The sequence below is a fragment of the Bombina bombina genome, chromosome 1, assembly GCF_027579735.1.
Source record: "Bombina bombina isolate aBomBom1 chromosome 1, aBomBom1.pri, whole genome shotgun sequence".
In the NCBI taxonomy this organism is placed as follows: Eukaryota; Metazoa; Chordata; class Amphibia; order Anura; family Bombinatoridae; genus Bombina; species Bombina bombina.
Genome location: NC_069499.1, coordinates 776,702,251 through 776,726,725, shown reverse-complemented (window position 1 = coordinate 776,726,725; position 24,475 = coordinate 776,702,251). Strand labels below are relative to the sequence as shown.

General features: G+C 35.5%; 1 protein-coding gene across 2 annotated transcripts in view; it reads right to left on the bottom strand.

The window, feature by feature from the left end:
- Positions 1–312: 312 nt before the first annotated feature.
- DACH2 (dachshund family transcription factor 2) overlaps positions 313–24,475 on the bottom strand; it is an 862,115-nt gene continuing 837,952 nt past the window's right edge. For both annotated transcript variants that reach the window (XM_053699352.1, XM_053699351.1), the window contains one exon: positions 313–1,201. In XM_053699352.1, coding sequence (XP_053555327.1) covers positions 1,164–1,201 — 38 coding nt within the window. In that variant the 3' untranslated portion in view covers positions 313–1,163. The remainder of the gene's footprint in view (positions 1,202–24,475) is intronic.

Genomic DNA, 24,475 nt, shown 5'->3' with positions numbered 1-24,475 from the left:
AGGCAAATTGTGCATATCCTCTGATACAGACTAAGCAAGGGAAGGAGGGCTCAATATCGTAAAGAAGAATCTAATTTTGTCTCCATTTATCAGCTTCTGCTAATTGCAAACAGCCAGAAAGGATGCTATTGAAATGGGGGTCCCCGCAACAGTCTTCCGCCACATAGATTAAACAATTACTTTAATGAGTGTTTTTATTAAAAAAAAAATAAAGTGGTACACAGTGAAATGATTCGACTAGATTTTTGATTATTTTAACTGTTAAATTTAATATAATACATTAAATTATGCAAAAAAAAAAAAAAAGAAAGATTTCCAAAGTCAAACAAAAAAAGTTTTAATACTGTATTTTAGCAAGAACATTTTAACAAAGAAGTTATACTTTAACTTAATATGGTACAACAGAGAAACCATACTTAAAAGTTCCATTATCTAACACACTACTTGTATGCTCCTTCATTTAAATCTATTTGGCTGCCACATTTAGCTGCAACATATTGCAGTGCGGAATAATGCATAATGTGGCAGCCATGATGATGTTGAAAGAGCAAATGCTGAACTGGATTTAAAAAGGTGGCAGATCCTTTGTATTCCAGTTACCAGGGTGTGGATCATTCCTTATTAAGCCATCAAATGACATTATAATTTGTACAACGTTGCTTTAAAAAATGTACACACATGTCTTCCAAAACTTTATATGTACTGAATATCCGCTTCAGTAAACAAAGCTAACTTTATAAACACAATTATACTGTTCAGTGATGAGTGGTGTAGATGAGAAAATGATTTCCATTCCGGTCAGAAGGAGCTCTAGAAAGCGTTTTGTTGAGTCTTGACGTAACCATTGTGCCTTAGCAATAAAACAAAAGCAAGTTCTTGATTTTATTATTTTTTTAAAACCAAAAGAGTCTGTTTTGGGGGCTCTCTGAAATGTGCTTAAATGTCAAAATGTTTTTTGTACATTCTAAAAACTAATTTAAGTGTCATCTTGGTTGGTTTGGGATGAGAAACCTTGCCGGAAATCAATCTGTGTTTTTAGTATGGCATGCCGGTTGTTGGTTGCTCAGAAAGACTTTCTATTTTTTCGTGCTTCGATCCATAGGTGTCATTCCATACAGAAGGCATCAAAGGCTAGAACAGTGTAATCTCTGATGATTTCATTTTCAGTACATTATAGGAGGCTTTATGTATGATCTGTTTTCTACGGGGGAAAGAAAAAACTCATGTTAGAAATGAATAATATTCCAATAAATGTTTAAGCTTTGAAAATTTGTAAGAATATGTTAGCATATTTTTTAAACCATTTTACTTAAAATGACACACAAATCTGTATTTTTAACTATGGTATAGCATTTTCCGACCATTAAAAAAAAGTAAAAAAAAAACAACTTTACTGAATTTTTTTTACCAAAATTTGTTTATTAAAAAAAACATAATAATGAAAGAAAACAAAATGAGTTCATTCAATGTCTTCCTATTCATTAATTGGAGAAACTAAATGATCAAATTTTGTATTCATTCATTGGTTTAGCTAATGAACACATTTTGAACAAAATTAATCCAAATTTGTTAAAAAGTTTGCATGTCTAATAAAAACTAGAATTTGACTGTATATTCAACCTAACTTATTCTGTGCTAAATTAATTCACTCCATTCCAGCCCTTAGAGGAGTAAAACAGATACAGCTAAGTAGGCAATACATGAATGGACCTATCACAGCCGTTTATGAACACTGAATGACATTAAAAAAAAAAATGATTCTCTTGTTGAAAAGCAGATATGACTCAGATGCACAGGTCTAGAGAACTCTATGGTAGCAGTTTTGCAAGAATGCTTTTAACAAATGTTATACTTTTGAAAGAGCACTTATTGGCAGCAGGTATCCAGATCTCCCAAATGTCCAAATGATTCTGTGCTCTGTCCTGCGCTCCCTCTGAAAGAGCCTATTTGCAGAATTCCCCTTAGCCCCACCCATGGAACACTCAGACATGACCACAAACTGCCAAAACACACCCACTGTCCACCCAGACACACCCACATTCCTACTCACTAACCACCCATGAGTAGAAGGTAATTGGAAAGTTAATTAAAATTGTATGCTCTTTCTGAATCACAAAAGAAAACATTTGGTGTTATGTTCCTCTAAAGGGATATAGAGGTCAAAAGGAAACTCCCATGATTCAGATACTGCGTACAATAAAAAAAAATCCAATTCACTTTTATACTGAGCACTATAAATAGCAGTAGCACTTGCAAAAATGCTATCAATAGAATCTGCATTTGTTTTCATGAAGATGCCAAAATCACATGGAATATTATAAAAAATAAGAGCACAGTAGTCCTGATTAGCAATCTGTGTAATGCTGATGTCTATGTTCCCTGTTTTCCAAACGCCAATATCAAACAGAACAAGAGCACACAACCAATATTGACCTGCTATATGACTCTGATCCTTGGAGCATTTTCAAAGTTTGCCACATTTCAATTTCAAAATGCATTTCAGCCATAATATGAGTGATTTATCATTTAGCAGTAGCTGTCAAAGTCAACTCCGAGATAAAACAAAACATCTGGAAACATAAACAAAGCAGAGCAGTGGCTGAATTTTAATCCAAGCCGTACAAGCTCACTTCATTAGGGACAGGAAGCAGCTAATTAGTAGCTGAATGGTTTAAGAACTCTTTTACTTTAGCTCCAGACAAAATGATCTAATATGCATTTTGGATATAAACAATAATATAAACCGGGAGAATCATGGAACAAAACAAATCTAAAGAAATGTCAGAGAGCCTGGGAACTTCTATGTGAATTACTAGGAGAAGATGGAGGGGAAATACAAGATATTTTTCTGTATAGTATGGATAATTGAATGCATCATTGACTGGGTTATCAAAGGTTAGAAGCTGGGGGGGAAAACAAACTATTATACATTTGATATGCATCTGATAAGAAAGAAAATTCTCCAGCTCACTCAAAATCTGAGTAGAAATTGAAGACAAGATATTTAATTTTATTTTGCTATATCATCTATTTTCAACCTCTTTTATGCTGTAAGTCTGGGGTTCCCTCCTTTTTACACTGCTCATGAAAACAACTCAACTGGTGAAAAGATTGTACAGTGACATCTTATTGCTTGTGCTGAGCTGTAGTTGTTGGGGTCTTTTAAAAGGAAAGTACAGTGAGTCAACATTAAAGGGACATTTTACATTCATTTTTTCATTGCTTTAATGTTTTGTAGATGATCTATTTATATAGCCCATAAAGTTTTTTTGTTTTTTTTAAATGTATAGTTTTGCTTATTTTTAAATAACATTTCTCTAATTTTCAGACTCCTAACCAAGCCGAAAAGTTTTAGGAGAATACCGACAGATACCTACTCCAGCTTGCTCCTGTTTGTGTAAAGGGTCTTTTCATATGCAAAAGAAGGGGGAGGGGGCAGTGTCTTATTTCCCACTTGCAGTGGGCTTTCCAACTGCCTTTTCAACAGAGTTAAACTGAGAGCTTCTAAGTAAGTGTTTAATCAGTTTTATACTGGATTTTTATCTTTGCATCTTATTCTTTATAGTGGTGTCTATTACAAGCAGTTATATGATAATTGGTGTATACTATCCCTTTAAGGGCTAAAATACAGGTGGAGTGCTAAATATCGCTTTTATGAAAGCAATACGCTACACTGTGTAATATCAGCACACGCAATTGAGCGCTGGTATTACAAGTTGTCAGCAATGTGAAAGCGAGCAGATGTTCAGATTACTTGGAAGCATTGCGCTCATGATAGTGCGCTTCTATATAATCCAATGGGAGCCTTGTTCTGATGCCGTCAGAGACGGCACAGAACCTAAGCGCAACAAAGGGTGTAAGTAGTGCAGCAATAATAATATATATGTATATGATTATATACATATATATTTATGTTTTAATATGTGTATATATACATACTAACACATAAATATATATATGTATATATATATTTACTGGGAACACACGGTTTTCATAGACCACAATTTAAAGACACTTTTTCGTGTGCGCAATTTGCGCATGCATGTATTCCCCCATAAAGATCAATAAAGAAAAAAAAGTGGGGGGAAAAAAAACAGCCGAGATCACGCAAACTCCATCGCCTTTTCGCATTCTTGATAGAAGTTAATGGGGAAAAAAATTGTTGTAAAAAACAAACACCCTTGGCACAAACAACATACCATATTCGCATTAGAAATTTTTAAATATTTACAGTAAATACATAGTTAAAATCTTTATTAAATATGAATATTGCATAAATATGTTTTATCATGTGTTTATCTGCTTAATGGCAAAGAGCTATAATGCACTTATAGATATGTTTATATGTGTGTTCAAATATATTATTTTTTTCTTAAATGTGTATATATGACTGTAAATACATATATACACATATAAATACATTAATATATATGTACACACACACACATATATATATATATATATATATATACATACAAAAACATCTTTAGCAATGTATATGTATGTGTCTCAATGTTAAGCAATTTGCTTTCCTTTTTTTTCTAACACCTGAGATCTCCTATCTTTGAGCCCTTATAACTTTTTTGTGCAATATTATTTTGAAATATTTTTTATTAGACAGTGTTAATATGAGTGTAACTGTACATTGTAGTGTGTTTTTTAAGTGTTTTGTGCAACTTTTTAGTTTCAGAAAACAGTTGACCACAGCTCTGAGATCGGGGAAAGGATTGAAGCGTAAAGGGTGATTGCGGTAGTGCAATCGCAATTTCTCTCCACTTGTAATATTAGCAAAATTAAAATGGCTCGCAAAAACTTAAAGGGCCACTAAACCCAAAATCTTTCTTTCATGATTCAGATAGAACATACAAATTTAAACAACATTACAATTTACTTCTATTATTTATTTTGCTTCATTTTTTAGATATCCTTATTTGAAGAAAAAGCAATGCACATGGGTGAGCCAATCACATGAGGCTTCTATGTGCAGCAACCAATCAGCAGCTACTGAGCATATCTAAATATGCGTTTCAGCAAAGAATATCAAGAGAATAAAACAAATTAGATAATAGAAGTAAATGAAAAAGATGTTTAAAAATGCATTCTCTTTCTAAATCATGAAAGAAAAAATGTGGGTGTCATGTCCCTTTAATTGGGTCTCACTTGTAATCTAGCCCATAGTGTTTCCACTTCTTGGATTGTGCTGTTGTCTCTGGTTCAAAGTAGAGTATCCATTAGGGATGGGCGAATGTTTCTAAAAATTTGAAATTTAAAATGAATTTTGATATATTCGTTCATTTGAATTGAATTTCAAATGTTTATATAACATTCTAACATTGAATTTTTGTTTTTGAATTTTTCAATAAAATTCGAAATATTCAATTGAATAATAGAATGTTTAGCTATGTATTCATTCAATTTCGAAATGTAATATTCAAATTCGAATGTGACATTCAAATTCGAAATAGTATTTCTAGTCTACAACTGTGTTTAATAAATGTAATATTCGAATTCAAATGCTACGTTCGAATGTCACATTCGAATTTGAAATAGTATTTCTAGTCTAATACTGTGTTTTAAATGTAATATTCGAATTTGAATGTGACATTCGAATTCGAAATAATATTTCTAGTCTAATACTGTGTTTTTTTAAATGTAATATTCGAATTCGAATGTGACATTCGAATTCGAATGTGACATTCAAATTCGAAATAGTATTTCTAGTTTACAACTGTGTTTTATAAATGTAATATTCGAATTCAAATGTGACATTTAAAAACTGTAAATAACATTAGAAAATCTAATTTTTAAGAATATTCATTCTTATCAACATTCTATTATGTAAATCGAATTTCTACAATTACATTCGTTCTAACATTCGAATATAAACACATTCGCCCATCCCTAGTATCCATGACTCATCTATGGTGACAACTGCCTATAGAAATAGTCCTGATTCCTTTGAATTCTTGTCAGAAGTTCTTGTGAAATCACCATCTGCGATCTCTTCTGGTCTGCAATTATCACTTGAGGTATAATACATGCTGACAATTTTCTCATATCTAAAACATACAAGAAAGTTGATTATACTGTGCCACAGGACACCCCTGTGGACTCCTGTATTTTGCATATTGTCAATCTTTGGTTCCTGATCATCATATCATCAAATTTTTCTATGGTTTCTTCAGTTGCAACAGTTGTTTCTAGACATGTGCATTGCGAAAAAATTCGGTTCGGTTCGGATCGATTCGGAATTTTTTGAAGTTCGGTTCGGATCGATTCGAATTCGGAAAATTTTGAATCAATTCGTTTCTGATTCGTTTTGGATTCATTCGGATCCGAATCAAAGGATTTGGTTTGATTCGGTTCGGAAATTCGGCAATTCGGTAAGTGTTAGGTGGGATTAGACTAGTATTATACTGTATATTAGGTGTTAACCTAACATACTGTATAATACTAATGTAATCCCAATGGCCATCCGAATTTACAAATCGATTCGATTCGATTCGGAAAATTTGGCAAGATTTTAATTCGTAAATTTGATTCGATCCGAATCACCGAATTTGCCGAATTTCCGAATCGAATCGAACCGAACCGAATCACACATGTCTAAGCAAGAGGCATCTTCATATGTCCTAAGAGTTATACTTACACTAATAAAAATGCTGGTGTATTTTTACTTCTTATGCAAATTAAGGACAATGGTTAAATATTGCATTAAACAAAAACATGTATCATATTTTATTTATCTCAATAGTAAACAAATGAATATATAAAACTGATTTCCACAGCACTGACAAATTTTTTATTATTAATGGAATAAAGTGTTTAAAAGTTAAAAAGAATGAATTATTTAAGATATCCATTTAGAAACATTTCCTGGTGTAAGCATACAGCTCCTATGTTATAGGTAACACATTATGGCTGTGTTATAGTAAAGTACGGCACTGCAATGCAGGTAAATCATTTAGATATAAATTATTATGTTAAAATGTTTTATAAATAAAAATGTGTTTGAAATTTTTTTTGCTAACAAAGCCTATTAAAAACCCCCCAGTGATTTAGATTAAATATAATCCACCTGTGAAATGAATATTATATTGAGAGAGGAAAAAAAAGCGCTGCCATACTATAACACTGTGAGATTCATAAAGCCACAACCGCGAAGTGCAAGTCGCTCTCCTTAATTCTCAATGGCGTCTCATCTATCTTGGAACAGCTCACTTCTCATTGCATAGAACCAGTTCACCATGAAAGATACTAGTATAACAAAAACACATTTAAACAAATAAAAATAAATTAAAAAAAACCATTGAAGTGATAAAAATATCACCTATAAAACAGTCCACAGTAACATATGCACAAAAGTAAACTTGAAATAAGAAAAGGACAAATGAAAAGAGACAAACTCATCAGCTGCAAGATAATATAGTTCACTGGGGCAGTCTTTATCAATTCTGCGTGTTTGGCCCAAGTCTAGGTGAAAAATTCCAATCAAGATGTTTAGACCCTTGTTCTGTCTGAAAGGTTTTCTACACCTGTCTCGTTCTACCTAGTGAGACAGACATATGAAAAGTCTACAGTTACAGGCTTTTACATTAACCCATTTCTATTGCGCTTATTCCTTTATATACGCTTAGAAACAGATTCTCTTTTCATGTGCAAATGTCACATATTGGACAGCTGTAGATATATCAGGAATGCCCACTAATGAAACATTTAGAAAGATAAATGAAGAAAGGCTCAAGGAATTTTGAACATGATCTCGTTTTTACAACAAAATCCCTTAACTGATAATGAATTTCTAATGTTTAAAGGGATACTGAACTCTTTTTGTTTTTTTCATGATTCAAAGAGAGCATGCTGTTTTAAGCAACTTTCTAATTCACGCCTATTATCAATTTTTCTTCGTTCTCTTTGTATCTTTATTTGAAAAAGCAGGAATGTAAGCTTACTAGCCGGCCCATCTTTGGTTCAGCACCTGGGTAGCGCTGGATGATTGGTGGCTACATTTAGCCACCAATCAGCAAGCACTGTCCAGGTGCTGAACCAAAACCATGAAAGAAAAAATTTGGTTTGAGTATCCCTTTAACAAACATTCAACATCCTTTTCTTTTCCAAAAATTAATAACTTTCCCAATATCAGATATAGCCCTGGAATATTGAATATAATATTCAAATATCTGAATATAAAACATAATCGGCTAGATTACGAGTTTTGCGGTACCGCTCACTTTCCTACAGTGCTGGTATTACAGGTTTTCATAAACCCGGCGTCAACAGGCAAGAAGTGAGCGTAGAGCAAAATTGAGCTCCATACCTCACTCCAATACCAGAGCTGCTGAAAGCTGCGGTGAGCTGATTTTACATGCTTGTGCACGATTTCCCCATAGACATCAATGGGGAGAGCCGGCTGAAAAAAAGTCTAACACCTGCAATAAAGCAGCGTAAAGCTCAGTAACGCAGCCCAATTGATTCCTATAGGGAAACAAATTTTATGCTTACACCTAACACCCTAACATGAACCCCGAGTCTAAACACCTCAAATCTTACACTTATTAACCCCTAATCTGCCGCCCCGACATCGCCGACACCTACATTATACTTATTAACCACTAATCTGCGCTCCGGACATCGCCGCCACTATAATAAACATATTAACCCCTAAACCACTGCACTCCCGCCTCGCAAACACTAGTTAAATATTATTAACCCCTAATCTGCCGCCCCTAACATCGCTGCCACCTACCTACATTTATTAATCCCTAATCTGCCGCCCCAACGTCGCTGCCACTATACTAAATTTATTAACCCCTAAAGCTAAGTCTAACCCTAATACCCCCTAACTTAAATATAATTACAATAAATCTAAATAAAAATTCCTATCATTACCTAAATTATTCCTATTTAAAACTAAATACTTACCGATAAAATAAACCCTAAGCTAGCTACAATATAACTAATAGTTACATTGTAGCTAGCTTAGGGTTTATATTTATTTCACAGGCAAGTTTGTATTTATTTTAACTAGGTAGAATAGTTACTAAATAGTTATTAACTATTTACTAACTACCTAGTTAAAATAAATACAAATTTACCTGTAAAATAAAACCTAACCTGTCTTACACTAACACCTAACATTACACTACAATTAAATAAATTAAATTAATTAAATACAATTACCTAAATTACAAAAAAACAAACACTAAATTACAAAAAATAAAAAAGAAATTATCAGATATTTAAACTAATTACACCTAATCTAATAGCCCTATCAAAATAAAAAAGCCCCCCCAAAATAAAAAAAACCCTAGCCTACACTAAACTACCAATAGCCCTTAAAAGGGCCTTTTGCTGGGCATTGCCCCAAAGAAATCAGCTCTTTTACCTGTAAAAAAAAAATACAAACAACCCCCAACAGTAAAACCCACCACTCACACAACCAACCCCCCAAATAAAATCCTAACTAAAAAAAAACAAGCTCCCCATTGCCCATCAGCCAATAGGATTGAGCTTGCATTCTATTGGCTGATTGGAACAGATAATAGAATGCAAGCTCAATCCTATTGGCTGATTGGATCAGCGAATAGGATTGAAGCTCAATCCTATTGGCTGATTGCATCAACCAACAGGATTTTTTCACCTTTAATTCCGATTGGCTGATAGAATTCTATCAGCCATTCGGAATTCAAGGGACGCCATCTTGGATGATGTCATTTAAAGGAACCTTCATTCGTCGTTAGTCGTCGTAAGAAGAGGATGCTCCGCGCGGATGAAGATAGAGCTGCTCCGCGCCGGATGGATGAAGATAGAAGATGCCGCATTGATAAAGATAGAAGATGCCGTTTGGATGAAGATAGAAGATGCCATCTGGATGAAGACTTCTATCCGTCTGGAGGGCCACTTCTACCGGCTTGGATGAAAACTTCTCCCGGCTTCGTTGAGGACTTCTTGCTGCTTGGATGAAGACTTCTCCCAGCTTCGTTGAGGATGGATGTCCGGTCTTCAAAACTGTAAGTGTATCTTCGGGGGTTAGTGTTAGGTTTTTTTAAGGGTTTTTTGGTTGGGTTTTATTTTTAGATTAGGGCTTTTGGGCTGAAAAAGTGCTAAATGCCCTTTAAAGGGCAATGCCCATACAAATGCCCTTTTCAGGGCAATGGGGAGCTTAGGTTTTTTTAGTTAGGATTTTATTTGGGAGGTTGGTTGTGTGGGTGGTGGGTTTTACTGTTGGGGGGTTGTTTGTATTTTTTTTTACAGGTAAAAGAGCTAATTTCTTTGGGGCAATGCCCCGCAAAAGGCCCTTTTAAGGGCTATTGGTAGTTTAGTTTAGGCTAGGGTTTTTTTATTTTGGGGGGGCTTTTTTATTTTGATAGGGCTATTAGATTAGGTGTAATTAGTTTAAATATCTGATAATTTCTTTTTTTATTTTTTGTAATTTAGTGTTTGTTTGTTTTTGTAATTTAGGTAATTGTATTTAATTAATTTAATTTATTTAATTTTTGTGTAATGTTAGGAGTGTAAGACAGGTTAGGTTTTATTTTACAGGTAAATTTGTATTTATTTTAGCAAGGTAGTTAGTAAATAGTTAATAACTATTTACCAACTATTCTACCTAGTTAAAATAAATACAAACTTGCCTGTAAAATAAAAATAAACCCTAAGCTAGCTACAATGTAACTATTAGTTATATTGTAGCTAGCTTACGGTTTATTTTACAGATAAGTATTTAGTTTTAAATAGGAATAATTAAGGTAATGATAGGAATTTTTATTTAGATTTATTTTAATTATATTAAAGTTAGGGGGTGTTAGGGTTATGGTTAGACTTAGGTTTAGGGGTTAATAAATTTAGCATAGTGGCGATGACGTTGGGGGCGGCAGATTAGGGGTTAATAAATGTAGGTAGGTGGTGGTGATGTTAGGGGCTGCAGATTAGGGGTTAATAATATTTAACTAGTGTTTGCGAGGCGGGAGTGTGGCAGTTTAGGGGTTAATATGTTTATTATAGTGGCGGCGATGTTCGGAGCGGCAGATTAGGGGTTAATAATTTTATTTTAGTGTTTGCAATGTGGGAGGCCTCGGTTTAGGGGTTAATAGGTAGCTTATGGGTGTTAGTGTACTTTTTAGCACTTTAGTTATGAGTTTTATGCTACAGCTTTGTAGTGTAAAACTCATAACTACTGACTTTATATTGCGTTACGAATCTTACGGGATAGGCTGTACCACTCACTTTTTGGCCTCCCAGAAAAAGCTTGTAATACTGGCGCTATGGAAGTCCCATTGAAAAAAGACTTTACGCAAATTGCGTAAGTTAATTTGCGGTACGGCCAAAAAAGTGTGCGGTGCTCCTAGACCTGCAAGACTCGTAATACCAGCGGTAGTGAAAAAGCAGAGTTATGAGCCTTAACGCTGCTTTTTCACTCATACCGCAAAACTCATAATCTAGCCGATAGTCAATTCTTATAGATTTCAATATGTCTATTAAATCAACATGTTAATGCAATATCTGTAGTTTAAATTTGAATATTACCAAAATAAAAACACTACACCTACAGGAAAGCCCTGCTGTAGATGGTAATGGGCATTTTATACATCTCTCTTTTTTTATTTTTTCGATTTTCTTCAAATCATTGGAGTCTGTTGTACTACTGTAGAACATGTTAAATATATTCAAATATGAGAAATAAGATCACAAAGTGAAAACAAATTAATCCTGTTCAATATGTAATAATAATATAAATCAACTTGAATGCACAATTATAATATAAATTTAGAACTAGATAAAGAGTCACAATTTCACTGTGAGAAGTGCTTTATCTAGCCAGGGCACCTATTTAACAAAGTCACCCTTCATGTAACATTTTGTGCCAAATACCGGAAGGTGCCCGTCTGAAAATATGCCCTGGCAAATGCAGGATCCGCAACACAAGAGACCACTTAGCCTCTAAAACAGTTCAATGCAAACGATATGCAGCTTTATAGAGTTTTACTGTTCTGTGTATAGAAGATTTGTATGAGACTCTGTGCAATAAATGTATTCATTTATTGAGTTTTTCCTCTAATCAAATATTCATTTTGGTGGTTTCATTCCATTAAAGACAGTATTATACAAAGGTGAGCAAAACTGTAGATTTAGTTTAAAGCCTAATCTTGTTCTCTAGAGGTAATATTGACTATATAAAAACTGTATAAATGATATTCCGTAACACTAAAATATGCTTATGGCCCCCTAGTGCATATTATACTGCTTTATAACCTACAGTGAAATGCATGACTGGCTTAATAAGTAAGACATTTGGAGAGAATTTTTCAGAGTAAAGATTTCACAAATTCTCTGAGAGCTGAAAATCTTTCAATAATAGTAATTTTCCCTGAGGGCACAGATTTATGAGGAGAAAATGTTGGGCAAATCATTATTTGTAGCATGTAGGGAAGAAAAAGAATGTAAAAAATAAATGCAAAAGAAACACACTAGAAGGGAAGGTCTGTCCACACTAATTGCTAAGAGATTCCTGTGTTCATATTAGTGAAAGGAGTGAAATTGTAGCATAACTGTGCTTAATTTTATTTTGAACCAAAATGTTTAAACCTGCATTTCCACCCCCTTGAGTGAAACTCTAATTTAGGAACAATTTATACAGAATTTACTCAATTTCCCTATGGACAAACATGCCTGCAAGCTAAAGAATGGGATGAACTGTTACACTTTTTCTTAACAAACAGCTATTTTATTAATTAGATAGTTTACTATATATTTATTTTTTTGTTCCAAATTAAAATGAGTGCTTAGATATCAACTTCTCTTTAAAGAATAATAAACCTATATGAATGTAAAATCTAACAAATAAAAGTATAATTGAACAAAAAGCTAACAGTACTGCATGCATATTTCACCTATTATAATTATATTGCAAATATCTTTGGGGTAAAAAAAAAACGTTACTAGGAAAAAGTCGTGCGAGGACAGCTATTCGCAGAAAGATAATATAAAACAAAAACATGAAACCAACGTTGATGGACCATTCCATAAACTTGCATTAAAGGGATAGGGGCATATGTATCAAGCTCCGAATGGAGCGTGATGCCCCGTGTTTCTGGCGAGCCTGCAGGCTCACCAGAAACAGCAGTTATGAAGCAGCGGTCACAAAGGCCGCTGCTCCATAACATGTCCGCCTGCTCTGAGCAGGCGGATAGACATCGCCGGAAATCAACCCGATCGAGTACGATCGGGTTGATTGACACCCCCTGCTGGCGGCCCATTGGCCGCGAGTCTGCAGGGGGTGGTATTGCTCCAGCAGCTGTTGTGAGCTGCTGGTGCAATGATGAATATGGCAAGCGTATTGCTCGCCGTATTCAGCAATGTCTGTCGGACCTGATCCGCACTGTAGGATCAGGTCCGACAGACATTGATAACTAGAGGCCATAGTCTAGTCAAAATTAAAATGGTGGCTACATTTAGACACCAATCAGCAAGCGCTACCCAGGTGATGAACCAAAAATGGGACTGCCCCTAAGCTTACATTATTGCTTTTTCAAATAAAGATACTTTAAAGAGAATGAAGAACATTTGATAATAGGAGTAAATTAGAAAGTTGCTTAAAATTGCATGCTCTGTCTGAACCATGAAAGTTTGACTTTGACTAGACTATCCCTTTAAAGGGACACTAAATTAAAAATAAAACTTGATTAACATAAAGGGCTTGATTTATCAAGTCCTTCTCTCCCCTTGGACTGCAGGTTTGCATAAGCAAACCTGCAGTCAAGATTTATCAAGCAGCGGTCATCAGACCGCTGCTTCCCTGCTCTGTTCTGCATCTTTTAGATGAAGAATTTCATTCTCCCCGATCTCTTCAGGGAAAATGAAAGCTCCCGCCCACGCTTGATTGCATGTGTGTGGGCAGGGTTGCTAAGGAACACTTGTGTGCAATGGTAAATGTGGGCAGCAGATTGCTGCATGACAAAGGAGAAGCCCAGACGGACATGGGGCTAATATGTCCGCCCCTGTCCACCCGTGGATGATAAATTGAGCCCAAAGTATGCAGTTTTAAGAGACTTCTCAATTTACTTCCATTGTGCAGTCTTTTTATATGCAAACTTTATGAGGCACCAGCTACAATTGAGTATGTGCAAAAGTTTACAGTGTAAACATATAAGAGTCTGTGATTGGCTAATGGTGACACATGACACAACGGGTTGGCAAATTAAAGAAAATGTTGCAATTTGTTAGAAAAAAATATATTGCTAATTTACAATAGGTGTAACTGCATTGGCTTTTTATTATACAATTGTTGATTATGCAATTCTACTGTATTTAATGGGCTGAATCTAAAACACTTTGTTTCAAATTATTTTGAATTTACAAATGTTGTTTGGAACCAATGTAAAAGCTAGTATTTGGCAAAACCAAAATTCCTTAAATAAATTAAAATCTATTGTTTGTGTATTTAAAATAAAAATATAATATTTTAAATGAATAACATTAATATATAAAGTAAATACAATAATACTGCAATATGTATTTAATTTGAAATATGTAATTGCATATATTTTTGAATTATAATATAATGAAATGTAATATTACTATTGTATTTCAAATTAATTTTAAATATAGCTTAATTTAATACATACATTTATATTCAACAATTGCAGGAGGGTGTTTGTTTTTTATCAAATGTATTTAATTGGCCTTATCTGTCTAAATTACACTAAAAAAAACATCTGTACTGGATAAATCTAAACATCATAACACCTGAAACCTTGGGTCTTAAACGGACAGTCACCAAATAGAGATAGAGATAGATACAATAACATAGAGAGAAAAAAAAGTTATTCAGGGACATGGAAAGATTTAACCCGAGTTATTCAGGTTGCCAAACTCCATGAAGAAGAGGCTACAAATATCTAAAAACAGCATTTCATTTATTCCCCAGGGCAGTGGTAGAAATGTACAGTAAGAGTTGGATTGAAATAATCTCCTTGTTTTTATAAACAATGTAAGAACAATATAAGCAGTAAAACACCCTGATATTTATCTCATATGTAAAACTAATATTGGATGGCAAGTCATAGAATCCTTCATAGCTAATGTTTATCACTCAGAAGAGGTCTGGATTTTGATATTTCAGTAACTGGAGAGACTATTAAGTGAGATAAGGATAGTAGCCTACTGGTATTAAAATACATCTCCTTCTTAAAATGTGGTATATTTTACATACATTCTAGTAGCCGTCTCTACAAAAAATATTGCTCAGCCAAAAAAAGATTATTTAATTTAGGGCCAGATTACAAGTGGAGCACTAAATATCGCTTTTGAGAAGACAGCTGAGTAATAACAGCGCATGCTAATGTGCACTAGTATTACAAGTTGCGCGTAATGCAAACGCGACTTCGCATTGCTAGGAAGCATTGCACTCTCGAGAGTGCGCTTCCATAAGCTCCAATGGGAGTCTTGTTAGACATGGCATGAGAACTCGTGTAGCGCAGGGGGTAAGTAGCACAGTGATGGCAGCAAAGTGTAAATATATACATATATATGTATGTGGTAATATGTGTATATACACATATTAACACATAAATATATATGTATATAAGCATATACATATATATTTACTGGGAACACAGTTCCTATAGACCGCAATGTAAAATATATAATGTAAATTTGCCTGTTTACGGGCACACAATAAATAACCAGCCATTAAAAGTGGCTGGTTATTGCTTTCACAAGCTTGTTGTAGCAATTAGTGGTCAAAAAATTAACCAGAGTTAAGAGCTCCATTAAACACTTAGGGCCAGGCTACGAGGGGCACGTTAACAGTTACGCGCAAGTGATAAAGGGTTTATCCCAGCTGTTTGCCCTGGGTAGCTCTTGCTGATTGGTGGATACGTTTAACCACCAATCAGCAAGCTCCACCAAGGTACTGATACAAAGATGGGCCGGCTCGTTAGCTTGCATTTCTTCTTTTTCAAATAACGATACCAAGAGAACGAAGAAAAGCTGATAATAGGAGTAAATTTGAAAGTTGCTTCAAATTGCATGCTCTATCTGAATCACAAAAGAAAAAAATGTGGGTTCAGTATCCCTTTAAGAATAGAAGGCAAAGGGTTTCAATGAATTGAGTATATTCAAATGAGGGGTCAGTTACTAGTGGTGTTCCCCAAGGTTCAGTTCTTGGGCCTGTTTTGTTTAACATGTTCATTAGTGATATTGGAAGTGGGCTCCAGGGGATGGTGTGCTTGTTTGCTGATAATACAACAAATTGTAAGAGTTGATGTTCCAGGAGGCGTAGATCAAATGAGCAGTAACTGGGCAAATAAATGGGATCTAAAATGTAATATTACCAAGAGCAAAATTATGCATTTATGATCCAGAAACCCAAAGGCCAATTATAGTCTCAATGGTACATTACTGACTGTAACTAAAGAGGAGCAGGATTTGGGAATTATTATTTCAGATGACTTAAAATTTGGTAGACAATGCAGCAGTGCAGGCAGTAAGGCTAGTAGAATACTTGGTTGCATTGGGAGATGTATTAGTAGCAGAAATATCAGGGTTTACCGATCACTAGTTAGGCCTCATCTGGAATATTGTGTTTAGTTCTGGAGACTACATCTCCAGAAGAATATAAATAAACTAGAAACTGTCCAAATGATAGTTTAGAGGAGAGAAGGGAAAGTGAAACCTTCAAATATATGAAGGGACTTAATACAGTGTAATACACAAAAAAAGAAATACCAAACAAGGGATCATAATCGTAAGTTAAAGGGTAGCAGATTCAGGAAAAATGTGAGGAAGCATTTTTTTTTTACAGAAAAGGTGGTGGATTCATGGAATAAACTACAAAAGAGGTGGTAAACATAGGAACTGTAAAATAATTCAAAAATGCTTGGGCCATGCATAAGGCTGTAATATTTATAGACTTGATGAGCCCTTCAGTTCTTATCTGCCTCTTTAAAAGACCACTAAACACAGTACGTAGAATTGCACATTCAATAAATGCATGATAAAATTACAATGCAAAAGTGCATAATTTGAATTTCAAATAAGTAGTAGATTTCTTTCTGACAATTTTTAGAGTTAGTTGTATTTTTCTTTCACTGCATCATGTTACAGCCATCAGTCAGTCCCAAAAATGAATATGCGCATATTCTGTGAATTCTTGCACATGCTCAGTAGGAGCTGGTGTTTCAGAAAGTGTGTATATAAAAAGACTGTGCCTATTTAGATAATGGAATGAATTGAAAAGTTGCTTAAAACCGTGTGCTCTATCTGAATCATGAAAGTTTACCTTTGACTTTAGTGTACCTTTAAATGATCACTCAATGCAGTAGAATTGCATAATTAACACAGGCATAATAAAAAGACGATGAGGCCGAATTATCAAGCCGTCAACTATGCTGCATTCGACAGCACCAATACGCTCACCTAACATTGTGGCCGTGGACCTGAATATGCTCTCCTTATTTAAAAAAAAAGATGTCAAAAGCCGTGCACCAAGTACGGGGCGATGAGCAGCGGACTGTTGTTAACTAATAGTCATCGATCTCGCTGCTATTCAGCTTTTTCCCAACTTTATTTATACCCTGTCACTAAACACCGCCACTATACTAAAATATTTAACCCCTATCCCGCCGCTCCTGGATCCCGCCGCCACTAAATAAAGTTATTACCCCCATTCCGCTGCTCCCGGAGCCCTTCGCAACTCTAATAGTTATAAATCCCTATCCCTCCGCTCCCGGAGACCACCGCAACTCTAATAAAGTTATTAACCCCTATCCCACCACTCCTGGAGCCCACCGCAACTCTAATAAAGTTATTAACCCCTATCCCCCCGCTCCCGGACACCTACGCAACTAAATACATTTATTAACCCCTAAACCCCTGTCCTCCCACATCACTACCACTTACTAAACCTATTAACCCCTAAACCGCCAGCCCCCCACATCGCCATAAACTAAATTAACCTATTAACCCCTAAACCTTTAAAAGACCACTAAACACAGTACGTAGAATTGCACATTCAATAAATGCATGATAAAATTACAATGCAAAAGTGCATAATTTGAATTTCAAATAAGTAGTAGATTTCTTTCTGACAATTTTTAGAGTTAGTTGTATTTTTCTTTCACTGCATCATGTTACAGCCATCAGTCAGTCCCAAAAATGAATATGCGCATATTCTGTGAATTCTTGCACATGCTCAGTAGGAGCTGGTGTTTCAGAAAGTGTGTATATAAAAAGACTGTGCCTATTTAGATAATGGAATGAATTGAAAAGTTGTTTAAAACCGTGTGCTCTATCTGAATCATGAAAGTTTACCTTTGACTTTAGTGTACCTTTAAATGATCACTCAATGCAGTAGAATTGCATAATTAACACAGGCATAATAAAAAGACGATGAGGCCGAATTATCAAGCCGTCAACTATGCTGCATTCGACAGCACCAATACGCTCACCTAACATTGTGGCCGTGGACCTGAATATGCTCTCCTTATTTAAAAAAAAAGATGTCAAAAGCCGTGCACCAAGTACGGGGCGATGAGCAGCGGACTGTTGTTAACTAACAGTCATCGATCTCGCTGCTATTCAGCTTTTTCCCAACTTTATTTATACCCTGTCACTAAACACCGCCACTATACTAAAATATTTAACCCCTATCCCGCTGCTCCTGGATCCCGCCGCCACTAAATAAAGTTATTACCCCCATTCCGCTGCTCCCGGAACCCTTCGCAACTCTAATAGTTATTAATCCCTATCCCTCCGCTCCCGGAGACCACTGCAACTCTAATAAAGTTATTAACCCCTATCCCCCCACTCCTGGAGCCCACCACAACTCTAATAAAGTTATTAACCCCTATCCCCCTGCTCCCGGTCACCTACGCAACTAAATAAATGTATTAACCCCTAAACTTCTGTCCTCCCACATCACTACCACTTACTAAACCTATTAACCCCTAAACCGCCAGCCCCCCACATCGCCATAAACTAAATTAACCTATTAACCCCTAAACCTAACAACCCGCTAACTTTACATTAAAAAGTATCTCTATCTTATAATAAATTTAAAATTACCTTTAGAATTAAAATAAACTATATTAAACTAATAATTAACCTACCCTAACTATTATACTAAAATTAAATTAAACTACATTAAACTATTAATTAACCTACCCTAACTATTATACTAAAATTACATTAAACAATCAGCCAATAGAATGTGAGCTCAATCCTATTGGCTGATTGGATCAGCCAATAGGATGAAAGCTCAATCCTGTTGGCTGATTGCAACAGCCAATAAGATTTTTTTCCCTCTAATTCCGATTGGCTGATAGAATTCTAGAATAGAATAGAATAGATAGAATGTAAGAGACGCCATCTTGGATTATGTCATTAAAAGGAAACTTCATTCTGCAAGAGACGTCGGAAGAAGAGGATGCTCCGCGCCGGATGTCTTGAAGATGGAGGCGCTCTGCACCGGATGGATGAAGATAGAAGATGCCATCTGGATGAAGACTTCTGCCCGCTTGGATGAAGACTTCGGCCCGCTTGGATGAAGACTTCTGCCGGCTTCACTGAGGACTTCTGCCGCTTGGATGAGGATGGATGTCCAGTCTTCGAAAACTGTAAGTGGATCTTCGGGGGTTACTGTTAGGTTTTTTTAAGGGTTTATTGGGTGAGTTTTAATTTTAGGTTAGGGACTTTGGGCTGAAAAAGTGCTAAATGCCCTTTTATTATTAGATTAGGTGTAATTAGTTTAAATATTTGATAATTTATTTTTTATTTTGTGTAACTTAGTGTTTTTTATTTTGTGTAACTTAGTGTTTTTTATTTTGTGTAACTTACGGCTAGATTTGGAGTTTTGTCGGTAACGACCCGAAAAACTAACGCTGGCTTTTTTCTGGCCGCACCATAAAAATAACTCTGGTATTGAGAGTCCACATAAAGGCTGCGTTAGGCTCCAAAAAAGGAGCGTAGAGCATTTTTAACGCAGCTTCAACTCTCTATACCAGAGTTGCTTACGGACGCGGCCAGCCTCAAAAACGTGCTCCTGCACGATTCCCCCATAGGAAACAATGGGGCTGTTTGAGCTGAAAAAAAACCTAACACCTGCAAAAAAGCCGCGTTCAGCTCCTAACGCAGCCCCATTGTTTGCTATGCGGTAACCCTTCCTACGTCTGCACTTAACACTCTAACATGTACCCCGAGTCTAAACACCCCTAACCTTACACTTATTAACCCCTAATCTGCCGCCCCCGCTATCGCTGACCCCTGCATATTATTATTAACCCCTAATCTTCCGCTCCGTAAACTGCCGCTACTTACATTATCCCTATGTACCCCTAATCTGGTTCTCTAACATCGCCAACCCCTATATTATATTTATTAACCCCTAATCTGCCCCCCTCAACGTCGCCTCCACCTGCCTACACTTATTAACCCCTAATCTGCCGACCGGACCTGAGCGCTACTATAATAAAGTTATTAACCCCTAATCCGCCTCACTAACCCTATATTAAATAGTATTAACCCCTAATCTGCCCTCCCTAACATCGCCGACACCTAACTTCAATTATTAACCCCTAATCTGCCGACCGGAGCTCACCGCTATTCTAATAAATGTATTAACCCCTAAAGCTAAGTCTAACCCTAACACTAACACCCCCCTAAGTTAAATATAATTTAAATCTAACGAAATAAATTAACTCTTATTAAATAAATTATTCCTATTTAAAGCTAAATACTTACCTGTAAAATAAATCCTAATATAGCTACAATATAAATTATATTTATAGTATAGCTATTTTAGGATTTATATTTATTTTACAGGTAACTTTGTATTTATTTTAACCAGGTACAATAGCTATTAAATAGTTAAGAACTATTTAATAGCTAAAATAGTTAAAATAATTACAAATTTACCTGTAAAAGAAATCCTAACCTAAGTTACAATTAAAACTAACACTATACTATCAATAAATTAATTAAATAAACTACCTACAATTACCTACAATTAACCTAACACTACACTATCAATAAATTAATTAAATAAACTACCTACAATTAACCTAACACTACACTATCAATAAATTAATTAAATAAAATTCCTACAAATAAATACAATTAAATAAACTTGCTAAAGTACAAAAAATAAAAAAGAACTAAGTTACAAAAAATAAAAAAATATCTACAAACATAAGAAAAATATTACAACAATTTTAAACTAATTACACCTACTCTAAGCCCCCTAATAAAACAACAAAGCCCCCCAAAATAAAAAATGCCCTACCCTATTCTAAATTACTAAAGTTAAAAGCTCTTTTACCTTACCAGCCCTGAACAGGGCCCTTTGCGGGGCATGCCCCAAGAAGTTCAGCTCTTTTGCCTGTAAAAAAAAAACATACAATACCCCCCCCCCAACATTACAACCCACCACCCACATACCCCTAATAAATATAATATAGGGGTCGGCGGTGTTAGGGGCAGCAGATTAGGGGTACATAAGGATAACGTAGGTGGCGGTTGGCAGATTAGGGGTTAAAAAAAATTATTCGAGTGTCGGCGATGTGGGGGGACCTCGGTTTAGGGGTACATAGGTAGTTTATGGGTGTTAGTGTACTTTAGAGCACAGTAGTTAAGAGCTTTATAAACCGGCGTTAGCCCAGAAAGCTCTTAACTACTGACTTTTTTCCTGCGGCTGGAGTTTTGTCGTTAGATGTCTAACGCTCACTTCAGACACGACTCTAAATACCGGAGTTAGAAAGATCCCATTGAAAAGATAGGATACGCAATTGACGTAAGGGGATCTGCGGTATGGAAAAGTCGTGGATGAAAAGTGAGCGTTAGACCCTATTTTGAGTGACTCCAAATACCGGCGGTAGCCTAAAACCAGCGTTAGGAGCCTCTAACGCTGGTTTTCACGGCTAACGCCAAACTCCAAATCTAGCCGTTAGTGTTTTTTATTTTGTGTAACTTAGTTGTTATTTTTTTGTAATTTAGTAATTCTTTATAGTAGATTTAAATATCTTGATTAGGGTTAGGTTTTTATATATGTAATATAGTTAATTTAATTGTTAGTTTATTGTAATTTTAGTATAATAGGGTAGGTTAATTAATAGTTTAATATAGTTTAATTTAATTTTAGTATAATAGGGTAGGTTAATTAATAGTTTACTAAAGCTTAATGTAATTGTAGGATAATAGTTATTGTAGGTTAATTAGTAGTTTAATTTAGTTTATTTTAATTCTAAAGGTAAGTTTAAATTTATTATAAGATAGGAATGAGTTAATATTTAATGTAAAGTTAGCGGGTTGTTAGGTTTAGGGGTTAATAGCTTAATTTAGTTTATGGCGATGTGGGGGGCTGGTGGTTTAGGGGTTAATAGGTTTAGTGAGTGGGAGTGATATGGGAGGCCAAGGGTTTAGGGGTTAATACATTTATTTAGTTGCGGAGGGGTCCGGGAGCAGAGGGATAGGGGTTAATAACTTTATTAGAGTTGCTGTGGGCTCCGGGAGCGGCGGGATAAGGGTTAATACATTTATTTAGTGACGGCGGTGTCGGGGAGCGGCGGGATAGGAGTTAATATATTTATTTAGTTGCGGCGGTGTCGGGGAGTGGCGGGATAGGGGTTAATATATTTATTTAGTTGCAGCGGGGTCGGGGAGCGGCGGGATAGGGGTTAATAACATTATGTAGGTAGCGGCGGTGTACACTCGGGGAACATGTTAGGGTGTTAGGTGTAAACGTAAATTTGTTTTCTACCACAGAAATCAATGGGATATCTGGCAGCAGCGAACATAAGCTTTCGCTGCTTTACGACTCCCACTGATTCCTATGGCATCCGCGGCCTCCAGGGTGGCAGATTGAAAACCAGGTACGCTGGGCCGGAATAGTGACGAGCGTACCTGTTAGAAATTTGATAACTTGCAAAAAGTGTCAGATAGTGCCGAATTTGTATTCGGAACATCTGTAATAACGTAAGCATCGATCTGTGTCAGATTGCGACCGGCGGATCGTATGTTATGTCACATATTTCAACTTTTGCCAGTCTGTAGGCTTTGATAAATGGGTCGAATCAGGCTCGCCACAATTACGCTGCAGAATTCCAGCGTATTTGCGGTTGACGGCTTGATAAATATCCCTCCATGACTTAAAACCTACTCTTAATTTTAAATAAGCAGTAGGTTTTCTTCTGACAAATTTATTTTTTCTCCCATTTTCCGGCCCTCTGTATCATGTGACAGACATCAGCCAATCACAGACTAGTATATGTGCACATGCTCAGTAGGATCTTGCTCCCCATAAATTGTGCATATTAAAAGATTTGATAATGGAAGTAAATTGGAAAGTGTCTTAAAACTGCATGATATTTCTAAATCATAAAAGTTTATTTTGACTTGAGTGTCCCTTGAAAGTGAAATGTTTCCATGACGCTATGGAAAAAGTATGGGACCACAGTACACATACATGAACTAAGGGCTTTATGCACCATGATGAGACAGGTCTTTCAGATGAAGGAAACCTATTCAATTCCAATGACCATATAGCGCCTCTTAAATAAACTGTATAAAGCAAAATGAAAAAAAGCAAAATTAATCATTTTACTTCTCTGGAAAGATTTCTAATGCATTTGGTATAAATGTAATTAGAGAGGTAATAAAAAAAAACTGAAAATAAGACACAAATCTGGAAAGAAAATGTATTTATGGGTCACTGTGCATTAACATTTGTATCACTGTGATTGTTTCATCTGGAATCTTTTGGTTTGTTCTATTTGAAATCAGGTACTAACCTGCTGTGATCTGTAATTAAAGGGGCAGTTTGCAATATAATTGTTATTGTTTAAAAGATAGATAATCCCTTTATTACTCATTCCCCAGTTTTGCATAACCAACAAAGTTATATTAATACACTTTTTACCTCTGTGATTACCTTGTATCTAAGCCTCTTTTGATAGGCCCATGATCACATGACTGGCTATTTAAAATCTATTGAGTAACATTTAGTACTGTGTTGTGCTAACTCTTAAATAACTTCATGGGCATGAACACATTGTTATCTATATGGCCCACATGAACTAGCAGTCTCCTGTTGTAAAAAGCAAATACAAAAGCATGTGATTAAGAGGCTGTCAAAAGAGCCTTTGAAACAGGCAGAAATGTAGAGGTTTAAATGTTATAAAATATATTAATCTAACAATGTTCGTTGTGCAAAGCTGGGGAATGGGTAGTAAAGACATTCTCTGTCTTTTTAGACAATAACAATTTTTGTGTAGACTGTCCCTTTAAACAGATATCACCAGTGCAGTAATATAATAGGAATTACTGTGATTCAGGAGCACACTTATGGTGAATATAGTAGCTGCGAGTGACGCATAACAATGACACTGGAGTGCAAAGACATCATTGTAATGACATTGTAAACTGAAGTCACAAGGGTTACTCAATAATTTACTAACTAAAAGATGCTGACTGGAGAACAAGC